Here is a 22,991-nt window from a genome sequence, read left to right as displayed (position 1 = left end):
CCAGTCTCATTTTGGTAGATCGTCGTACACTCCAATAAAGCAGAATAATTTGAGATCGATTTATCAAAAGTAAAAATTTTCTTCACGTTTCGCGCAACATGTTGTCACTCGATTTCTTGCTTTAAATATTGTTACCCCTTTGTGAAAATGAAAGAATGCCTAATGTATCAGATTGAGTGTAATCATATTCGCGATTACGAGACAAAGTGTCGTTCAACATATGCGACATTACGTTTGCGCTAGCAGAAAGACCGTCGACGGTGAAACCTAGGCACGAAATGATTGATGCATGTTGGTCGAAACTTTCGATGTCGATGTGTCCAGGCGGCGAATAGTCCATTCCTTGCAAACTGCGCCCAGCGATTTACAGCGGGCACGCAATATAGTTAAGTGACAATATTATTGACCTATGAACTTCGAAAAATATTCGCGCCTCGCGCGGTTAGTGGCTCGCATAATAATTCGTCAATCGAATGTGGCCTTTCGGCCAAAAAGGTTGGCCAGCCCTGCCGTAGTGTAAGCCAGTGCTTCGCGACCAACCGGGCACAATGATTCGAGTACTCGAATCTGAATCGAGTATTAATTTTAATGATTCGAGTCGAGTAGTAAAAGACGATTTTTTCGAGTACAGGAATTATGCGCTTCTCGCCACTGAAAGTTTATTTATCAACGAGAATTATAGTTTCGAAACTAATTTCCACTGTTGAAGCCTTGAAACCTTGTTTGGTGGTATCGCAGGATACGAAACAAATAGTACAAAGCTATTACGAGGTTACTGGACATAGCACATTTCCGAAGTCATGATTATCAGACAACATTATCACCAAGTGGAATGAAATCGGTTTGGTCACAAAATGCCAAAATATCAGTTATGAGATGGATAACAGGCATTATATTCTTTGTGATGGGATAAACGATACATATTTGAGCTTTGATCTATTACGTTCTGTTATGACGTCATTATGGGTGATACTTGATTACTCGACTCGACTCGAAGCATATTACGTGATTCAGAATCGAATCACCCAGGTACTCGATTTTGCCCAGCCCTAGTCGCGAACTGAAAAAGCTTGGGAAGCACGCTGATCTAAGCTGCCAAATCTGGGGTGTCTCGATCGAGTTGGAATAGGGAGTCTGAATATTTGGGCCCCTTAGGAGTCGAAGTCAGTCAATTTGTTGTGGTCGGGAGCTCGGGACTCAGAGTCAGAGTCGATAAACTCGAGCCGGAATATATTAATACAATTTATTTGACATATGTACGAAATTGCCTCTTCTAGGATCCAGACTTGAGTCAACGGTTATTGAACTCTTGAACATGTTCCTCGTCGATACATAATTCTGAAAGAGACAGAATGTGTTCATTAGTGAACATTATGATACTCGATTCTATTGGAAATGCATGCTTATAAATATAGTGTGCATAAATTGGCCTGTACTATCATATTATATTCATATACTTTCCCAAATCATTTTTGCCGAAGAGCAGAAGTGGGCAAAATGGATACCGGTAAGCGGTCGAGATCTGACATATCGCAATTGCTACATCATTTTCAACCCTTGCCCTTCTACGTTATATCCTGTTACTTTCATTCAGCGTCCATGCCTCCTATTTACATATCGATACCCTACGTCCCCTTTAAGGGGATCTGTCCTCTTTTAGCAATAAAACTAAAATGTCCTCCGAGAACGCCCACATGCCTTCTGTTCAGGGCCGTAACAGCACTTCGTCAGCCCCCCCAAAACTTTGGTCTTGGGCCCCCCATAGGGTTTTAGACCGAACTTCTGGGGGGCTTCGCCCCCCAGACCCCCCTCCGGCGATGCACTGTTTACCGCTATTTATCATATTCATTGGGAGTTCGTTTAGTGAATCAGCTTTTCTCGCCTAAGCGCGCGAAGCGCGGGAAATTTCTAGAATTCATGATTGAATCGGTCAGTATGATCGGGAATTGCATATATTGTTATCAATTTTTATCTTCTTTCTGCTCACGTAATCAGATTTGCCGGTAGAGCTGAGTGAGGTGTGTTTGAAAAGGTAGGGCCACTCAATAATAATTAAACATCTTCAGGCGTATACCCGTTAGCAGGAACGAAACAGCACCTCGTCAGGCCCCCAAAAACGTGGGTCTTGGGCTCCCATAGGGTGATAAAACGACCCCCCATCACGTTGTTCGCATTTGTCACGAAAACATGTACTGTATTGTGAGCCAGCGCGAAGCGCGAAAATTTTCGATAATTTATGATAAAATCGGTCAATCAGATCGGCGATTGCATATATATTATGCTATCAATTTATTGTCCTCTCTACTCGAGTAATTAGATTTACCGGTAGAGCTGAGTGAAGTGTCTTGAAAACGGGAGGGCCCGTAAATAATAATTAAACATCTTCGGGCGGGCGGACCCGTTGACATGACTTCGTTACATGATGTTATTTCGTGACTTCCAGTCTGCTATATCAAAAAATATAGAATCGCCTAAACGTAGGCTTCTAAACTAAGAGACGCACACGATTTCAAATTGGTATTTCTTCACTGGCATAAATTTTTTCCCAGCGGGATGGTATTCGTCTTGTGAGGTTCAGATTGCCAAGACAGGAACATTTGGCGCCAGTCATTTAGGTGCCTGTGGACAATTAAACCTATGTGTATTTTATATATAGAACGAAGTCTTGGGTCAGCATAAGGGCATAGACCTTTTCGGCCAAGGTTTTCTCGCTGCCGATCGTTCTGGCACACTTCTTGGAGTCGCATGTTATATGGCCTAAAACTTGACGGTATGTCTTGGTGGGTCGTGGCGCGGTAATGGCCCAATAGCCAATAATAAAGCTAAATGGCTACTTGAATTCGCGCGCAGCGCGAAAAAATTTTGAAAAAATTGCAGAAATTTTGAAAAAATACTCTATGATTTATGCTAATTCACGAAATAATTTTGGGCCCCCTTCGAGCTCGCCCCCCCCCCAATTGGGGGGTTTGGGGTGCGGCAGTTACGGTGCTGCTTCTGTTAATAATGGGCTTTATCTGGAACTGGCGCAGAGGTTGACTAAAAGGTCACAGAGCGGAAACTGTCCATGGAAACCCCTATTATTGTAACAAGAAATTGTCCTCTTTTTATATCTATAAATATCGTAATCCTATATTTACGTGTTCTAAGCCAAGGTGCATCGGTGTCTGTTGAATAGACCACTTACAAGCCGTTTCGACTCCTTCCAATCTTTTCATGCTATTGCATTCGTGTGGTGTGTTGAAATGATGAAGTCTTAAGTAAAATCACTTGTGTCCACCCCACATAGGAAACCATGGGAAAACTGATGCCGTTCATACTTTTCCCGAACAGATGGCCTAGCGCACTCGTGCGTACGGGGAATTGGACGGAGGTTATTGCAGTGTGGTCTTATAAATCAACAAACTCACTCATCACTATGGCGATTTTTGTTGACCTAAAAAAGGAAGATTTTGACTTAAAAAATCAAATTTTTGACATTTTTTTTATCTTAAATAACTTATTTTGTCAAAATTTTGCCTTATATATGTAAATTTGGTGATTTATCTGATAATGTTGGAATTGTACTACTTATCTTCATTTCTGTTTGGAACTGTCTGTCCTTACTAAGTAGCTTGCCACGAATGAAGAAAGATTGTTCAACAGCAGCAGTTGTTGGCTGGCAACACTGCAGTTGTGCGTGCACTGCTAGTGACACACCGTGCTGCTTCATTCTAAAAATGTTGTCTGCATCCCAATTTTTCATCGTGCGCTTCTTGATATGAAGAACCAATGTCCACGCAGTCTTGCATCAGTTAGGGTATTGCGGTACGTTGAGCAAAGAGCATAACACCATATCAACCTATTTGTTTCATTTGGGCGTTTATGATTCACAATGAGCAGACAATGGGCCGTCTACAACGGTAGGCCTATAAAGTAGGCTTCAGCTGTAAAATGTCATGAATCATCGACAGTGCAAACATATACGACACTAAGGAAATGCTGGTTGCAAAAAAAATGACCTAACGCTACAATTTTGAGAAAATTTTGACTTATTTCGTCACATAAAAATTAGCCCTGCACATCACATTACAAAGCTCTCACAAATAGTCATTTTCAACATCGTGTCGCACATCACGTGTCAAACATGTCGCAAACTGACTTTCGCTGGGAAAGCGTTCCGCGCGGAAGTCACTTGACTATAGAGAACTCGATACTTATCAGACGGTCCCTATATTGCACGCCTACATCCGTTAGGCCAGCATGAAAATGGTGTGTGGTGTGTGTAAACACTGAATAGTGCCTAGAGTTAGAGGCAGAACAACACTTCATAATTACGCGTTCGCGTGATCAAACTACGATAGAGTGATTAATCCTGACTTGTATATATTCGACAACGTTCTCCAATGAAGCAACTTGCCGTGTTGTGCGACCTTTAGGAGGATTTGTCCTCCTTTTTCGGGTTTTTGAAAATGTCCTCCGAGGACGCCTAAATTAGGGTTGCCATACGTCCGGAATTTCCCGGACATGTCCGGAATTTCACTGTTAAAACTGCGTCCGGGAGGAATTTCTAAAATATGCCTAAATGTCCGGAATGTTGAAGTAAGCTCATATTTTTTTCCTAAATCAACATAAACAATATTATTTTTTGGCAGATTTATGCTACATGAAATTTTTCTTCGCGCTGGGCGCGATTTAGTAACACATATATTGATTTTAATAAGGGGACTACCTCCCTCGCAAAAACTGTGATCAAAAATAAATAAAAATAACATTAAGTTACAGAAATAAGTTCAATTGTAATCGCAATTACAAGATAACGGTATGTTCATAGAGTCGGTTTAGGCTGTTTGGACGTATGACTTGGCCATGTACAAGATAGCGTCAAGATAGCGTAAACCGACAAGATAGCGTAATGGCGAAGCGTCCAGCTTCTTGGTCGATAGGTTATGGGTTCGATCCCCGGCCGGGTCAGACCAAAGACCTGATTAGTAACAATGGTATCCATGACTTCCCCGCTTGACACGTTGTGATAGCATGGAGGGGTGGTGCGAAACTTAGAAAGCTGTACAAGGCTATATCTGTACCTTTCTTGTCCAGCGGCATGTGCACATATGCAATCATTGTATGCACATACAGATGCACAGATCGTGTGTATGTAGGCTGTATCATGAGTCGGTGTATATGCCGCAAAATCATCAACTCTGACCATATATAGTATTATATGGAAGAACCAATACTATTGACATAATTCATTCGAATCATTGAACGACCAGATGCATATAGTAAGCCCTCAGAAGTTGCATCGCTTACCCTACGATCGGCTCAAGATCAGTGTTTATTTGGGCGGGAGGGTGCTGGAAAATGTGGCTTCGGTCCTAGTTACAACTTACAACACACACTCCTGGAACGGATCGTGACCACCTCTAGTCGATAGACAAAGCTTTGCTAGTGTCACGTCATGTTGATCAATGTGCTCATACCTCATTTTGAAATCCGCTAGTGGGCGCCAAAGAGCGTCCGGAATTTATGTTACGAAAATATGGTAACCCTAGCCTAAATGTCCTACTTTTTGAGATTTTGTCCTCTGTTTTTAGAATTTTGGGTAAACACAGGGCAAAATTCGACCGAGATACCATAAAATAGCACTGAACTAACGCTCAGGCGGGTATTTTGGGAGCTGAGCGAAAGTTGACTTTTTTTTTAGTCAACAGACTACGAAGTGGGAAAATTCCAAGTTTGAAAATTTTGACAAAGTGTCCAAAATATGGTAACCCTACCTATACTGCAGTCATTGGTAGACTTATTTGTCATAGCGCAGTTGGACAACCAGAAAATTTTCAGCTTTTCCAAATTCGATTACAATTGGAATTACTGAATTAGCAAAAAACTTGGAAATTTGTGTTAGATTCCCAGTTAGGAAGAAATACAACAAACATATTAAGTTCAGTTCATGACAAATCAGAGTTCATCCCCATAGCCATGAGAAATGTCTTTACACCAAGGTTGGCGAGTTGCGCACTATACAGATCTCCTGTAGGCTAGCATTTTTGGGGAAAACCGGAAATTAGATTAATATTAAGATTGGAGCAGAGAAACATTTCACAAATTACATTAGAATTAGATTACCGCCATTTCGTTCTAATTATTCCAATTGAACAACAAAAATTATCTAGCGCCCCAAGTATGTGTTATAGTGACCGGAAAGGAGATGAGTCCCACAGCAAAATACTACCCGGTCTGGCGCTGATACACGCAGTTGCTAAGCGCCAAGCAAACCCCCTTCCCCCCAACCTACGCCATTCAAAGACGCATATACTTTGATTTTCCAAAGCAAGCAGTGCATTTGTTGGCGAACTCTTTCCTGGAAAAGGCACAGACTCGACGCGATGACGTCTTGCAACAATTCCCAGATTTTTCCGCTTCACTGCACATCTGCGAAAAGTGGGAAATTCGTAAAGCTTTTTGTGTTATTCATTCAGTATATAGGCCCTGGAAGAAAGACTATATAGCAGTAATGTAGTTACATAGTCGACTTCAAAGGTTACATTCCATTCACATCCTTGCAGCGACATACTTCTAGGTAGGCCTGTACTTGTTCGGAGTATCATCATCATCATTGGTTTATTAGCAATTTTATCAGTTCAATACACCACAAAAATGCGATACAAAGAAAAGACAGGAAGATGTCGAAGCGACAAGGAGTAGTCTATGGAATCTGACACCCACTTTGGCCTAGGCGATGTAAAGAGGAGGCATGCACACCGAATGAAAGTAAAGAAGATAGTATAGAAGAAGAATGCGACAAGAAATAGGGCGGCATGTCATGGGAAGCGAGATCGATAGGTCAGTCGTGGTCCGGTAATCTTGAGGATGGACTGTATTTATTTAGTAGTAATTGCTTGTATTTCGACTTGAATGTGGACATGCTCGTCGACTGTCGGATGGCCGGCGGGATACTGTTCCACACATCAGGTCCGGCATATTTGATGGAGCGATGATCTTTTCGGTCGATCATATGATATTTGGACGACGTGGACGCGCGTGTGTTGTACTTGTGCGCTTTTGATTCAGAGGTAAAGAAGTCATTGAAATATTCGGGGCAACGACCGCAGTGAAACTGATACATAAACTTGGCGATTTCTAGTTTCCGCATATCTTCTATGTTTAGGACGCCGAATCTCTTCAGCAGCGACTTACTGGATGGGCAGCCAGGCCCCTTTGGGGCCCTAGCTATGATTCGGAGCACTTTATGCTGTAGTTTCTGCAGTGGCTTGAGTGCAGTTTTACTGGCAGCCCCCTAACAGAGGATGCCATAATGTAACTTCGATTGGGTTAAGGATTTGAAGAGTATCAGAAGAACCCATGCTGGCATGAAGCGCCCAAGGCTGTAGAACAGGCCGCACTTTGGTGATAATTTAGTTTCTAGGGACTGAATATGACTCTTCCAGGACATGTTCGAGTCCAGTAAAACTCCGAGATATTTGGCATTATCTGTGTTGGAAACGGGCTGACCAGCGATATTAACGGTTAGGTTATTTTTTGAATTAACTGTCAGCAATTGCGATTTCGAGGCGTTTATGCAAAGGTTGTTCTGGGCCGTCCACTCATGGACTTTGGGCATTTGGTCACCAGTCAGGGCATCCAGCTCTGCCGTCGAAGATGCGGAAGAGAGGAGGTGAGTATCATCAGCGAACAGTGTGGTGTTCAATGAGGAGGTTTCAAAAATGTCGTTGACATATAAGGTGAAAAGGACCGGTCCAAGTACTGAGCCCTGGGGCACACCACAGGTCACCGGGTGAGGAGAGGACAAGGTGTCTGAGATCGCAACCATTTGTTGGTGTCCAGTGAGGTAACTTTTCATGAGCTCAAGTTGTGGGCCCCGAAGTCCGTAACGCGCCAATTTCGAGATGAGAATTTTATGATCTACGCAGTCAAACGCTTTTTTTAGGTCGAGAAAAATGCTACATCCCACATTTCGCTTCTCTGGGATATCATAGTACTGTTCGGCCACTGTTAGGAGGGCATGAGCGGTTTGGTGTTTGTTTCGGAAGCCAAATTGTTGAGGGAAAATGACAGACATTTTGGCGAGGAATGAGGACAGGCGGGAGAGGAGCAACTTTTCGAATACAATCCCGACGCATGGGAGAACGGATATCGGACGGTAGTTGGTGACATTAGTTCTATCCCCAGCTTTGTGTACAGGGACTACTCTGGCTTTTTTTAGATAGCTTGGCTAGACTCCATTTTCTATCATGAAGTTGGAAAAATGGGCCATATATTGACCGATATGCAGGCTTATCATTTTTAAAAACCATGATGGGATTTGGTCATAGCCGTCGGCCTTGTGCGATTTCAGTTTGTGGATGGCTACTTCTACTTCGTATTTGGTCGTAGGTTCAAGCACAATTGACTGGGATATCGATCTCACCTCTGACCTGGCCGACACAGGTTTTGTAATAGAAGAAGCAATATTTGGGCCTACGTTACAAAAATATTCATTGAAGTGATTCGCGATGGCTGCCGGGTCTGAAAGTTTGTTCCCGGTATCCGAATTCACAATTTCCGCAACAGACTTATGGCCTTTTTTTCGATGTAGGAGAGAGTTAATTCCTGACCATGTTTTTCGAGTGTCCTTTATGTGTCTGTTGAAAAATCTCTCATTGTACTTTGCTTTTGCCTTGGAAATGAGATGCACGGTGCGATTCCTGAAACGTCGAAATCTTTCTCGTTCATGTTCTGGGCAGTTCTTGGTGTCTATTCGGTTATGCCACCGGTTACGTTTACGGATAAGTTGAATCAGCTTTGTGGTCATCCACGGATTTCGCTTCAATTTTCTTTGACTTCTCGAAAGGCGCTGTAGAGGTGCAAATTGTTCCAGCAGTGATTTGATAGCAGACATAAACTCTACAAAATTTTCGTCAAAGTTGTTTACCGAGATGTGCGGGATGGCTGATGTTTTAAATTGATTGAATGCGGCATCATCGAGCGCTTCTTCGTCCACTAACTCTCGTCGTCTGCAGAGGTGATATGTTTCGGGGGGTGTCCTTTGTTGTTCTTATGATAGAAAACCAATATGGTTGTGGTCACTGATTTTTGCCGAAATGACAAATGGAATGATTTCCATGTCGCGCGAGTTGGTATATATGTGGTCCATCAAAGTCCTTGACTTTTCGGTTATGCTTGTAGGCTCGGTGATCATTTGGTAAAGACCGGCGGATTTAGCGGCGTTGGAGTATGCGTTGCCTTTGTGTTTTAGAAGGTTTATGTTAATATCTCCTGCAATGAAACACATCTTTTTGTCGCTGTTGACTTTGTCCAGTGAGCGCTCCAACGCTTTTGCGAATTGGTTCGTGTTTTTCGTGGGATGACGGTATAATACGGCCACAAGAAAAGATTTGTGAATTCCAATTGGGTGATCAACTTCCAGCCATAGCTCTTCGCAATCTTTAACATTCAGATCGTAGTCCGTGCAAATTTCGTAAGGATTTTTTTCTTCAATGTAAAGACCAACATCTCCGTAAGATTTCTTTGACTTCGGTGCCGGAGTATACTCGAAGTTGTAGCCCGATATATCAACGTTTTGCGTGGGTTTGGTTGAAAAGTTTATTTCTGAAATTGCTACGAGGGTAGGTGACTTCAGGTCAACGATAAGGTCTTTTAACTCATCATGGTGGGAATTAGATTGCAATCCTCGGATATTTGTATGAATCAAACTAATTTGTTTACCCTTCAGGGCTTGTAGAATTGATGCCGTCTCGTTGATCGATATTGAGTTACACTTTCTGATCAGTGGGAAACTATTCTTTTTCGTCATGATTCCGAGTTGACCCAAATTTCCATGTTAGCTTGTCAGTGAATGGAGATATTTATGCGTTCGCGCAGTTCGATTCGCGTCACGCAATACTGACTTAATCCAATTATGTGGGCGAAGAGCGCTACAATAGCGCTACAAATAGCGATTTTACAGTAGCATATATCGAAATATATTAGCACCAAACCTTTGGATGAATAATATCAAGTAGATTTTCGGTTCAAAATTGCTATGTATTTTGTCCAACGGTTGGCGAAGCTGGGTCCAAATCGGTAGTGATTGTCTGACGTTTGGTGAAGTATTGCAGCCAGTGGCAAATTTCCCGATGTAGCAACCACAGTTCTGTTCAGTCTTGTACTCAAGCTGGGTTTGCCTATACCTGCATTGCCGACTCAGGCGATTATGGTTTTTTACAATCCTTTTAGTTCTACTGATCAGTGTTTTAGGCATACATTTTTAGACATTGGATTTCGCAAAGTAGAATTTAGTATTCGGATATGTTTCCATTGCGTTTATCACGTGAAATTTTCATAACGACTGGGCGAAAAGGCTCTGTATAGCTGAATGGGCTCTATACTTTCGAAAATCGTAGTAACATTATTAATTTTGCGTTGGTCACAAACATACAGTATGCAATTACACACCCTAGGTACAAGAAACCAGAACATACCTCATAGATACCATGGTATGAATCAAACTCAACACTTTAATCCTAATGATACTTGCACGTGATGTAGAAAAGTAAGTTCGTAATGAAAATTCCAATAACTTCACTTCTACGGGTTGGAATTGCGCCAAATATGTTTTGCACTGTTTTCGTAGACAACTCAACAATTTCCCGAGGTTCACAGTCAAATTGGATTTTTTTTTTATAAATTTCAATTGGCTCTGCGTCGGCTCCTACTGGTAGGAATTGGACCAAATTTGGTGTGCAGGCAGTGTTATTTTTGGCAACCTAACAATTTAATTATGACTACTTTCACCAACGTTGCTTCTGGCAGAGAGTATATTATGACAACATATTCATGTCATATACTCGAATCAGGACGTTGAAAAACATTTATTCATACGGTACATGGATTCAAAACCCATGCAAAACGCAATAAGATATTTATGTGGTTTATCTTAATTTTATTAGAGGATGGATGATGTAATATTAATAAAAGCATGCTTGTGTACAGGCAGAGTTTTACGCTTTTTCGTTACTTCAACGGCTCAATGGAGTTGGGCGCCTATAACAGACGATTGTAAACAGCGGCTGTTCTGATCCGTAGCAACTCGAAACACTATTGGTGATCGCGGTACTATTTCGAAAAGTTTTTGATGAGAAGTGTATCTATATGCTTTGGTGTTGTACAGAACCCCTATTAACATACGTCAATAATAATTTCGTTATACGCGGTCAAGCTTTTAAAGGACTACCACGATAGCAAGCTAGGTATAGAAGTGGTTCACATCACTTACATGTGCTTTCCAGCGCACAGACAGTCCCTCTCCACAAAGACCCATGCGATATAATACGGAATCCCTATGCAATATAAAATGAACGATCGATACAAGGAAGGTTGTAGAATAGCGCAAAAAGATACATACGTTTTCTCAAAAGCGCAGGCCTGGCATTTATTGGGGTGGTCTCTCATTTTGGATCTGCTGCAAACTGGTTCCAACTCCTTGGTGCAAAAGCCATGGTATTCATCCCGACTACACCGCTGATATATCATTCACAATGCAAGGTGAGATTCTCATCCAATGCGAAACAACACGATTCGAACTCACGTGCACTTTCAGCCGTACTCTTTTACTACCTGAAAAAACAACAGTTGGCTATACAGCGTAGGACTGCTACCCGGGCCCCAATTGGAAGGGAGTGTCGAAGGGGGCCCAAAGATCTTTCGCAAATCAACTTAAATATGGTGTTTTGGGATAAATACAAATAAAAATACGCATAATTTACAGAATTGAGCTCGACTGTATTTGCAATTATGAGAGTATACGGTCCATTTCTAACGTCACTTTGAGCTGTTGGAATGCTTTAGTATAGGAGTCCAGCCGGCACCTTCCGGCCATATTTCCACCCCACGACACCCAAGGACATATCAAGTTTCGATAAACAATCGACTCCGCGAAGTGCGCTACCGAAAAGATCGGGTGTGGTAAAACTTTGGTCCAAGATGACCGTCGAATGTTGACTGAAACCTTCGATATTGATATGTATATTGTATATACAAACCGAAATAGCCGGCATCGAATAGTTCGGTCCTTGCAATCTCAGCTCGCAGTACAAATGTGACCAGCAGGGGGAAATGATGAGACCCGTGGGACATGCAATAGAATAATTAAAAACAATGGGCCCGCCCGAAGCTTACCGAAGTACATAATTGTCCGCACAGGATTGTCCCTGTACATAACGCCCCTGTACATAATTTTCCCCACATAATTGCCCTGTAGATGATTTTCCCCACACAGTTGTCCTCACATAATTGTCCCTATATAACTGTTCCCACATGGTCGTCCCCTGCCCAGATGTGTAGTCCATAAACGAAACATGACAACAGGCTCCGCGTAGTGATACACACCAAGTCAAGCACGCTCGTTGCTCATTCGCAGCAATATAAAGGCTATTCTTACCATGTCATCCACAGCGCATTCTAATTGTGGACATAGGCATGCAGCAGCCCTTCAGGTGATGGCGTACTAGGGCCTATCCATAGCGTTGCTTATACCTCGCAAATGTCTGGCCAATGTTTACTCCAGAATGCATAGTCTACTTCTGACAGAATTTCATATTTACCCTTTAGTTCATACATCGCGAGAAGACAAACGAGATCTATTTGACTTCTATTTGACATTTATTTGACGTCTTTTGCGCGTTACAAATCTAAAGGAAGGCAGGGTCCAAGCCATTTTGTCGGTATCCTAATTATTGCTCATCAATTATAAACATCAGTAAACATCGGCTATTCCGATACAGTACGTCAGATACACAACTGCTCACGGGTCTCAAGAATTGTACTGCACACTTACCAACGATGATGAAGCAACCAAGGGCCAAAAGAAAACGAAGCGGCGTCCTCATGTTGAATCAACTGGAGCAGGCACTTTGTTGAATCCTGTAATGCGAGATTAAGCATTCGTTTATGTATCAACTCAGCGATGTTTACTAGAACACGCTTACGAAATAGAATTGTGATATTTGAGTAGTCAGCATTTAAATTGAATATTGTCAGTCAGAATACTAGGCTCAGGGATCTTTTTTCTGCGATTCATGAAAGACGCATAGTAAATTTCCGCATATGGGCCCGATCATGTTTTGTAAAACTGAATACAAAAAGGCTTGAATTTACGATGTCGAGTTAACTATATGACACAGAGGCGTCACTTTTCAATGTCAAACTGAACCATTCAATTCCTCACACGTCACAGACTTTCTGGCTATACTTATGTCTTCATATGCATAGTAGGCCTACAGTGGAGCTGTCTGCTGCAAAGTTCCTTGAGATTTCTTTCTGTTCCACTTCAAAGCTGCTGATACAATACAAATGCAAAGTTACGGTTACGTAGGGTATTCACCATATTGAAATGTCAATTTAAAACCATTGACGAAGATATTGCGTGCCGGGTGTCTATATTTTGTACATTGAAGCCTGTATAATTAATATGGTTATAAAATATCGCATGTGTATTGTGTAGCGCATAGGCGTTAGGCGAATACATTTAAAATTTTCATTACATTGGTATCGGGATACGTGTAGGGATGCATTTAAAACAAACATATTTAAAACAATGCCTTTGTTTAAATCTTGTTTCTTATTGTTGTTGTTTTCAGGGTTGTAACCAAGTCACAAGGCTCCGAGTCACAAGTCAATCTCACTTTTATATTTTTGACTCGAGTCAAGTCGAGTCATTTTCAATTCCCACCGAGTCAAGTCCAAGTCCAAGTCAGCGAACAGAGGATCGAGTCCGAGTCATGGTATTATGACTCGAATCCGAGTCCAAGTCATTGTGTTGACTGCTCAGTTTCCAGTTAAAGTCTTCCTTAACCCACTTTTTTAAATCTGTTTGGTAATATAGAATGGTTCGCATTTATAATATATCAATTTTCCTCACTTTTAGCAGTTTCTGGTTGCATTTTCAAGCACCAGTACCAACAAACGAAATCCCAATAGTGTGTTGGCTTCGAAATTACAATGAAACGTCGGTCTTCGCCGTCTGACTCGAGTCAATGACTTGCTTCGAGTCATGCGCAATGACTCGAGTCCAAGTCGAGCCAATACACAGATTGACTCGAGTCGAGTCGAGTCATTTCCGTATTTTGAGAAAATGACTCGAGTCGAGTCGAGTCATCCGAAAATCGTGACTCGAGTCTGACTCGAGTCGAGTCATGACTCGAGTCATTACAACCCTGGTTGTTTTAGTTTTTGTTAAAGCAATGACGTCACGAATATTCAATTGTGACGTCATACTGGATTGACATTGACAATTGAAAATATAGGGTAAAACTAGCTCCTTTGACGAAATATCTGTACTATTGCTGTTGAACCGACTATTTTGAGGACTCCAACCATCCCATATCTATATATGTCGGCTACTTCGTGTGGTAATTGTCCGTAGGCTCCTACAACATGTTTTTTAAAGTATCCACAATTATGACATAATTTTAGAACTTAATTTTTTTTAAAGACTCGTTTAATACATTGTTTAAAACATGTTCTAAACAAAGTGTTTCAAAACACCGTTCGTTTTAAATGCTACCCTAGATACGGGAAAATAATTGGGTTGTATCTCTATCTCTGTATTCTGTCCAATAAATCAGGTTTCCATTCCCGGATGAATGGGACATATATATGACACCACCTCGCTTATATGAAAAAACATCCGCATGGTCGAACGTTTGTCTTTCGTTGAGATGTAAGGCTGCATGGTCTTACATAGCTGATATTTGAATTAATATTATTGTTTGTTATAACTATTCTATCATATAATTTGCAAGCTGAACTTTGGATTGATGGTAAATTGTACGAGTTTGCGTAATCTCATATCTCATTACTATGTTTTGCATTCCTTTATGATATCTGATAGTTGGTCGCACGATAAAACTGTAAAAGGTTTAGAAGAACAGGCGTATTTGATGGAACAGCTCAAGTATTATTATTATTATTATCATTCACATCGGTGGTGCTTATAGCCTGGTTTAAGGCTTTGTGCTCCACGGCATTACAAGTTTTACAGTTCAATGAATATGCATTTCTTCGTCTCTTGAATGTTCGTTCTTGCACTCTCTCAGGCACTCTCTTCAGGCAGTCTCTGTCACGCGTGCTTTTATCATCGTCTCGTTTTTGCTGCCGACTTATAGCTCGGCCCACTCGGATTGGGCTTTTTCAAGGCACTGCGACTGCAGTGAGGTCGGCGATGAGGAGCCCATAGAACCTCCGACACATAGTATTTAGTCCGAACCGGGATTCGAACCACTACCATTGGTGTCGTGACGCTGGCGCTTAACCAACTGCGCCACTCGCTTCCCCAACAGCTCAAGTAGCATTGGAGGCTACTATATTCGGCTTAGAAAGAATATTGGAGTTCGGAGCGACCAACGACTGCCATGAGATGTGTGGTGACCTATAGCTTTGGAAGTGTCTCAGATAGGCTCGGATGCCACGATCTAGCGATATGTACGGCGCGGTAAATCACAGAAAGTTATTCCGTTTTGCACGCTATCCTGCTATTCGGGCATTGGTGCCATTCAGTATTCGGTATGTGTTGGCTACTAGTCACTGGCGCATAAAACGAATTTGCCCCATGTCGGGACAACAACGCCATAATTTACAAAGGAGATAGAGATCTCTTTTTCTACGTTACGAAGCTGGCGACTGGCCACGCAGCAATAACAATAGTGTACTATTAATTAAAATAAATACTCATTTATTCACTTCATGCTCAAAGCAGCACCAGTGAGATAGCTAGTGTTGCATCATGGGGACAAGATTGTCCCATAGCTTAACTACGATTGATCTAAAATAGGGTACCATATTTCGGAAATCTGAAAAGAGGACACTTTTTCAAAATTTTGAGACTTGCAAAACCGGAGGAAAGTCCTGCGAAAATGGTAAACGTTACCTACTTCGTGGTCGGTTGACTGAATAAAAGGTCAACTTACCAGCTCAAGTCTCGAAATATAGTACATTATCGGTGGATTTACTGTATCTTAGTCGAATTTGGCCCTATATTTACCCAAAAATCTTAAAATAGAGGACAAAATCTCAAAAAAGAGGACATTTGGGCGTCCTCCGAGGACACTTTCAAAAAAGTCAAATAAGAGGACAAATCCTCTTAAAAGAGGACGTATGGTAACCCAAATCTGGAAGAGAGGACCGGCTCACTCGTGGTTCGCCTGGAAGCCGAAATTACCGTCTTATTGATTTCATATATGATGTAGTTGTCACCAGATATCTCTATTTGAGCTTGCAGGTAGACTGTGTTAAGTTATTCTATTACACGTCGGTGTTTTCTTTGTAGTGGTTCTCAAACGGGGGGGGGCGCTAAAGCATCTGAAGGGGGCGCAAATCTGCAGTGTACTGAAAAACATTTCGCGCTAGGCGCGATTTACCTCCAAATCGTAGTTATTGCTCTGCGTATCTATATAGTACGAATTTCATATTTGAGAAATCTCTCATCAACAGACGTAATCTTCCATGCCACCAAATTATCCGCTGGGATTGCCAGCATTCTGGTTGCATTTTGTGATATCACAAAAAGGGGGGGGGTGAAATTTTTCATTATTATAAAGGAGGGGGGACCACTGTTAATGTATTCATAACAGTCATAATAGACGTTTAGATGGTGGCGCTTTGAAGTCATGCTTCGACTGATACCTTGTTTGCCGGGTTCGCAATTTCGCATCCCTCCGACGTCCTTTGATTTTAAATCACGAAAAATAGAATTATAATTTTTCAGAAATGAGCCGCCGATAGAACCCAGTATCGTAGCAGTCATTTGAATTTAATTGTCATCTCTGTGACACCCAGGTTGGGAACCCATGGACCAGGATATTAGGCTATACGGCAGTAGTCGGGAACCTATGGCTCGCGAGCCATATATGGCTCTTTTGGGTATAAGATATGGTTCTTTGTCAAATATTTATTTCTGTAATGAATTGATGAATATCGCAACGACTTGTTGATGAATTTTCCTCACGGCCAAAATAACTATTCTCGTGGCAGTATAAGCATGTCTTTGAGAGGTAAAGACAATGCCGTCTTTAGGTTTAGGGGCTCGGACCCTCTCTCTTCAAAATCATCCAATTTAAGTTACTGTCACGCCGGCGGCCATTATCACTCGCAAATTCCATGCGCCAGTATTGTTTGTAATATACTGGAGCCGAATCTCGGCACCTGTTAATTAGCACGCTAATGTTCTCCGATTGCGCCGTTAATTTAGTTGCCTGACGTAATGACTACTCGTGCTGTTAAGATGTCTCTTCTGTAATAAACGTTTATCGAGTGGCGACATCGTTTCGTGGTGCAACAGGGAGTACAGGCTCTGTATCCTGGCGTGGTGGCAGCGATGGGATTCGAACCCACGTCATCGAAATGACTACTGACTCAAACCTCCTGGCGATGTATCCGAATCGAAATCATGAATTGTGCTATACGTTGAGTCGAAGAGCACAGCAGATATGGCGCCGTCCATTTCAAAACGCAGTTTTCAAATACACATTGTCTTCCTGATCTATAACGGCGCGAAATGAACTGTTGTGGATGTGACATTCACAATTACAAACTCGAATTACAAACAACGCCATAGCTATCCACGTTCCTTTTTGTCCACGTTCTGTGTAGTATAAAATTTATGCGTGTAGCGCAACGTTATGTTACCGCCGAATACTTTGAGAATGGAGAAGTCGATAAGTATTTAGGGCGGAGATAATAAAGTTGGATTAGCAATAAAAGTCGATTATCGCGTTCGTCAGGATTTATCAACCCAGGATTAAGGAAACCTGTTGATCGCAGCGCATAAAGTTAGTATTAATCTCTTGATTTATCAAACCGAAAAAATCTGCGTACCATTCCTATGCACAAATATTTCCGATAATGACCGTGCCGATGGTCTCCTAGGTCTCCATGTACCCGCCATTGCAGAGCGATACCAATATTCTATAATCCATTTCTCAGCTGTACCGAACGAATTGGACACGACCTTCATTTCGCGATGATGATAATTCGAGATATTACAGTGGCAGTGTCGCTATCAGCAGGCTGCTGTTTCATTCAACAAATTGACCACTGATGGCCTATACCGCGTTTTCGCATTATGATGCAGCAGATAAGACACTTGATTGAAAACTCGGGATCAACTAACTTTATTATCTCCGCCTAAAGCTTTATCACCTGATGAAGGAGCAGAGCTCCGAAAGCTCGTGTAACTACAATAAAGTTATATTCATACAAGTGGACGTTAAACAGGGTGTGGAAGCTATCAAGGTCTTATGTTTATATATACCGTCTGCTATCGGCACAACAACGTATTCTTTTTATTGAGTGACACAAGATAATCACATTATCAGCGAGTATTTTACGGCTACCGCGCTCTACTTATGATGTGGTTTCAAATAAAATTGGCAAAAAAATGGTAGCAGCTATTTTCTTTAGAACAGTGGTTCCCAACCTTCTTTGGTGTCCGAGCCGCATATCAAATTTCAGAGTACGTTTGGAGCCGCACGAATACACTCATTAGGTATAACAAAAATTTTAAAGCATGAATCACGTACCTACGAATAGCAACACTAACAAGAAAAAAAGTCAAATTAATGTCAAATTTGGCATTCCAGCTTCAAGAAGTGTGTCAAAGCGAGGCGTAATTGCAGAGAATGCAGTACGCAGTAGCGGCTTGCGGTGGTCATCGGCCAATCGATTGCGATAGTGATTTTTGATTATGATTATTTTGCTAAAAAGTGCTTAACATACACAAGTTGATCACAATAGAGAATCGTTTTTCTGGGCATTGGTTATCAAGTTGGGATACTCTGCCTCTGGAACTTGATTCCGAAATTCAAGTAAGTCTTCACTTTTGAATAATTGCTTGAGCTTGATATCTGACTGCAGGTCTAGCAACTCAACTTGTAAATTACTAGGGGAGGTGGCCAATGTTCCCTCTAAGCTGCGCACAAAAAATCCGAAGTTATCACTTTTTTAGTCGTTGTTCAGATGCGCACTGTTGTCCAAGGGACCGCGCAGTCAGTTGGTGAGTGCGCCAGACTCGTGAAAAATTAGAAGGAACATTGGCGGTGACACAATATATGCAATAAGATATGAAAAAAATTTCATCATGGGCAAGAAAGCATTCATTCCGTCAATGCGGCGGTTGAAATCATCAATAAAGTTGCAGATAAGCCTGCTGTATGCATCAAATGATCCATTGGTTTGATGGTCAGATACCGTTGGAAAACGTGTTGCAACACCACGGGCACTTAAGTCTGAGAATCGCTACGCGACAACATAGGAATTGGTCTCCACCTTAATAATAAAATCCAGACTCCAAGCCAAGCAAGGGTAATTTTTTAATACGAATTTATTGTTTTGTTTTAAATTGATTTTTAAATATTTTGTGGGATTTTCAAATGTCAATGGCAGCCGCGGTTGGGAATCACTGCTTTAGAAGGACCCCGTATTCGAACTGAAGTTAAAAGATTATATTTTAATATGCACCATAACACACTCATGGTATCTCTGTGGTGTTGAGGTTACTCACGAGCCATTGCATATTCAACCATTTGTGAAATTTCTAGACATCTCTGACCGGCCCTGAATTCATCATTACCAAGACATACAGTCGATTTTAATAATGTAATTATTCAAGTGTAACTGAAGCAAGGCCAGTATATAGTATCTATGATATGATGTTATCAATAGAAATCTGTTTTATGCCAAATGCCCAACTAGTCGAAATTCGATGCTGGCGCACTTTGTTATACCAGTTTACCGTTTGTTACAAACTTTGTTGGCATAAAGAAAGTTACGGCTCAGACTAATCGAAAAAAATCCGAATTTGTGCCACTGAGAATGCGGCGCATACAATCAGTATAATTCTTCTCCTACATCTAGGGTGGCATTTAAAACAAACACGTTTAAAACAAGGCCCTTGTTTGAAACATGTTTTTGATTGTTATTGTTTTTTAGTCATGACGTCACGAATGTTTAATTGTGACGTCAAAGCGGATCGACATTGACAATTGAAATTATAGGGTAAATATGGCCTCTTCGACGAAAAGTACTTCCGATCACTGTCATAACAGACCAAAAATATCTTTAACCAGGACTACATTGTCAAGCAGCAATTTTACGGTCGGCGGTCATCATCATCATAACACCCATTCCGTACCAATGAGATATATTTACGCGCAAATACTGTTGAACCGGCGACGATTTCGAGGATTCCAACCCTGCCCTCATCGTATACGTCGACTCGGGACCTACGATACTTATATCGTAGGCCCCGGTCGACTATTTTGGGTGCAAATCGTCCTTAGGCTCATGCTACATGGTTTTTCGGACGTATTTACTCAATTATGGCATAATTAGACAACTTTTGAAAATTAAAATTAACTTTTTCTTTTCAAAGGCATTTGTTTAAAACATAATTGTAAATCTTGCGTATTGAGTGGCACAAAGAAATATCTACATTTGCAGTTAAATTTGTCCATGGAGGAGGAGTCGAGATTTCGCTTCCACAAATTCGTGGGTGGTCGATCTCAGCTACCCTAGATAGGATATTAAAACCCGGTTATTTAGTAGACTGTATTTTCTTTCCAAGAGCTTTCGAGTATATATCCCTAACTATAATGCGCAGGAATGAATTGCAATTTGTAGGCATACACAATAACACATAGTCTTCAATTCCGAGGTCCAATTAATCGCTCACGAATTATTTTGAACACTGGAATACGACGCTTATCGGTGTGAGCAAAAATTAATTTGTTGAAGAAGAACAACAACAACAACAACGTGTATTTGCTCGTCTGACCGACAGACAGGAGATGGTGTTGCTCAGCGCACTCTCGTTGACGTCTCTAACGAGATCACGTCGCTTCGTGTGATTATTGATAACACGAATTTGATCTACGTTTGTACATCTAACTGGGTCGTTACTTTGCTCTGATAAGCATCTGCGAAACCATCATCGTTTTTCAAACCAAAGGTGCATTTTGTTCTTGGAAACAGTGGTTGGGGGTGTCCGAAAATAATTTTTCTAGTATGGAACTGTTTTTTTTAACGAAGTTGTTCAGTCGCGTAATATTCTTCCAGGTGGTTCAACTAAAAATTCCTAATAAAATTAGGATATCACGTTCACGCACACGTTTCTTTTCACATAGTGTGTATATCATTGTTGTTTATTAAACAAAACAACAAATTGGTGCTTATCGCCTGATGGTCTTTTGCATCACGATAAAAAATTACGTACAAAGAAATGGACCGCAGGGCCAGTAATCATACGAGATGAGATATGGAAATGAACTTTCGGCAATATTGGAAAATCGATTCAAGGCTCATAAACTATGAATGACGATTACATGATACAACGTGTACATTAATTTTTTTTTTCTTCAAGTTCAACTTGCTTAATGATAAAATTGTCAGGTTGCCTGAAAAACGCTACACACCGAATTTGGACCAATTCCGACATGTAGAAACCGTGCAATCTTAAATTTAAATTTCAACCATTTTTTCAAATATAGTCTTTGAAAATTTGGACACTTCGGTATGAATAAATATCGTGTTCCAGGCATGTCTGAAAGGAAAGCGATGTTCTGGTTCAAGTGTTTACATCTTGACAAAGGCCTGTGATTAGGGTAGCATTTAAAACAAAAACAATTGAAAACAAACATACTGAAAACAAGGCCCTAATTTAAAACATGTGTTTTATTATATCTATTTTTTTTAAAAGCATGCATATTCAATTGTGACGTCATAATGGATTGACATTCACTATCGAACATACAGGGTAAATATAGCTCCTTTGACGAAATATCTGTACTATTAATGTTGAACCGACTATTTTGAGGGTTCCTACCATCCCATATCCCAAAGTACTTTAAAACACCGTTTACTTTAAATGCAACCCTACCTGTGATAGAGATACAATGATGACATTGCTAAGTATTAAAAAATGAATATGACACAGATTAGCTGGAACTATATATTGAGAGAGCCACATGAAAACGATGTTGACTCTTGATATACTTTGCAAATAGAATACTTTCAAGACAGAAATCAGGGACCATAAATAGAAAATGAATTGAAATGCAAGTAAAATACAGTAAGATATATTTGCCAGGTAATAAACGATATCGCGCCAATGTATATTTCACTTAATCAGAGCAAATAACAAGCTTGTAGATGTTGTTTTTACAATTCATTATGATATTTGCTTTTCCTATCTCCTACGAAATAGTGTCTATATTCCTCTAGCAACTATACTGCCGGGTTCCTACGAGGCATTATGTCAAGTTTAGGAGCTGCCACATCATCCTCAAGGTGTTTCTATATAGGGAACTCGAGTATTTCTCGATTGGATGTTCAAGGAATCTCATGTCATCATTATAGGTTGATAGCGATGACAGATCTTACTCGTATTACATGATCTCGTTCAGTTCACTTGGACGTTTGTCTCATATATCTGTATTTAAGACGGCGACCCCGTATAGATAAACCTGTAATGTTGTTATGTTTCACTCACTGTGCATCGCATGCTTATACCATCGATTCAGTTTTGATTGATTATAAGTTTTTACTGATTCCAAGTTAGCTGTTCCCAAAAAGCATTATCTTCGGTCATCAAACCAGTAGAATGCTGCTGATTGTAATTGGGAATGGTCCCCTCGCCAATTATTGGCATGCCCGGTAGGAGAGATGTGTTACCGATGAGACAATGGGACCGAAAATACTTGAAACATTCTCTGTGATAACCCCATGATTGCAGTAGGCGAATTTGTCCACAATTGCATGCCGGCAGGATCTTTCCTCGCATGCAAAAAAACTTTGACTTGCGTGACTTATGGGGTATGTGACAGAGGATTTATGTTTTGGAGGGTGTAAAATAAATTTGGATCGACGTATATATTTTTCTATATCGCTTTCCACACTAACAAATCAGCCATAATTTTTAATGTGAAGTGTAGGGCTTGTATCAGGGTATATAATGCCACCGA

The 22,991-nt window shown here is 41.0% G+C and overlaps 2 protein-coding genes across 3 annotated transcripts in view; both read right to left on the bottom strand.

Moving 5' to 3' along the window:
• LOC145442700 (double-headed protease inhibitor, submandibular gland-like) overlaps positions 1-22,991 on the bottom strand; it is a 78,747-nt gene that overhangs the window by 5,468 nt on the left and 50,288 nt on the right. The gene's annotated exons all lie outside the window — the stretch shown is intronic.
• On the bottom strand, positions 1,230-13,506 carry LOC145442699 (uncharacterized). Of its 2 annotated transcripts, XM_080320683.1 has the most exons (7): positions 12,966-13,204; positions 12,815-12,900; positions 11,567-11,595; positions 11,384-11,499; positions 11,255-11,318; positions 6,296-6,411; positions 1,230-1,338 (listed from the first exon to the last, which is right to left on the bottom strand). In XM_080320683.1, the coding sequence occupies exons 2-7, from the start codon at positions 12,864-12,866 to the stop codon at positions 1,299-1,301; spliced, it is 417 nt and encodes a 138-aa protein (XP_080176809.1). In that variant the 5' UTR covers positions 12,867-12,900; positions 12,966-13,204; the 3' UTR covers positions 1,230-1,298. The 2 variants fall into 2 exon arrangements, with proteins under 2 accessions (XP_080176809.1, XP_080176810.1); XM_080320684.1 differs by lacking the exon at positions 11,255-11,318 and having other exon boundaries at positions 12,966-13,506.

The sequence above is a fragment of the Botryllus schlosseri genome, chromosome 7 (assembly GCF_051294905.1).
Source record: "Botryllus schlosseri isolate E-star chromosome 7, Bs_hap1, whole genome shotgun sequence".
Classification (NCBI taxonomy): Eukaryota; Metazoa; Chordata; class Ascidiacea; order Stolidobranchia; family Styelidae; genus Botryllus; species Botryllus schlosseri.
The sequence above is the reverse complement of the archived record's forward strand: the minus strand, read 5'-3'. Positions and strand labels throughout refer to the sequence as shown.

Excerpts from the sequence above, each read along its gene's own strand:
- LOC145442699 (XM_080320683.1), bottom strand. The coding sequence starts at position 12,866 with ATGAGGACGCCGCTTCGTTTTCTTTTGGCCCTTGGTTGCTTCATCATC. Across the intron at positions 11,596-12,814 it reads TGGTTGCTTCATCATCGTTG|GTAGTAAAAGAGTACGGCTG; the intron begins GTAAGTGTGCAG and ends TTGTTTTTTCAG. Across the intron at positions 11,319-11,383 it reads GCCTGCGCTTTTGAGAAAAC|GGATTCCGTATTATATCGCA; the intron begins GTATGTATCTTT and ends TATATTGCATAG.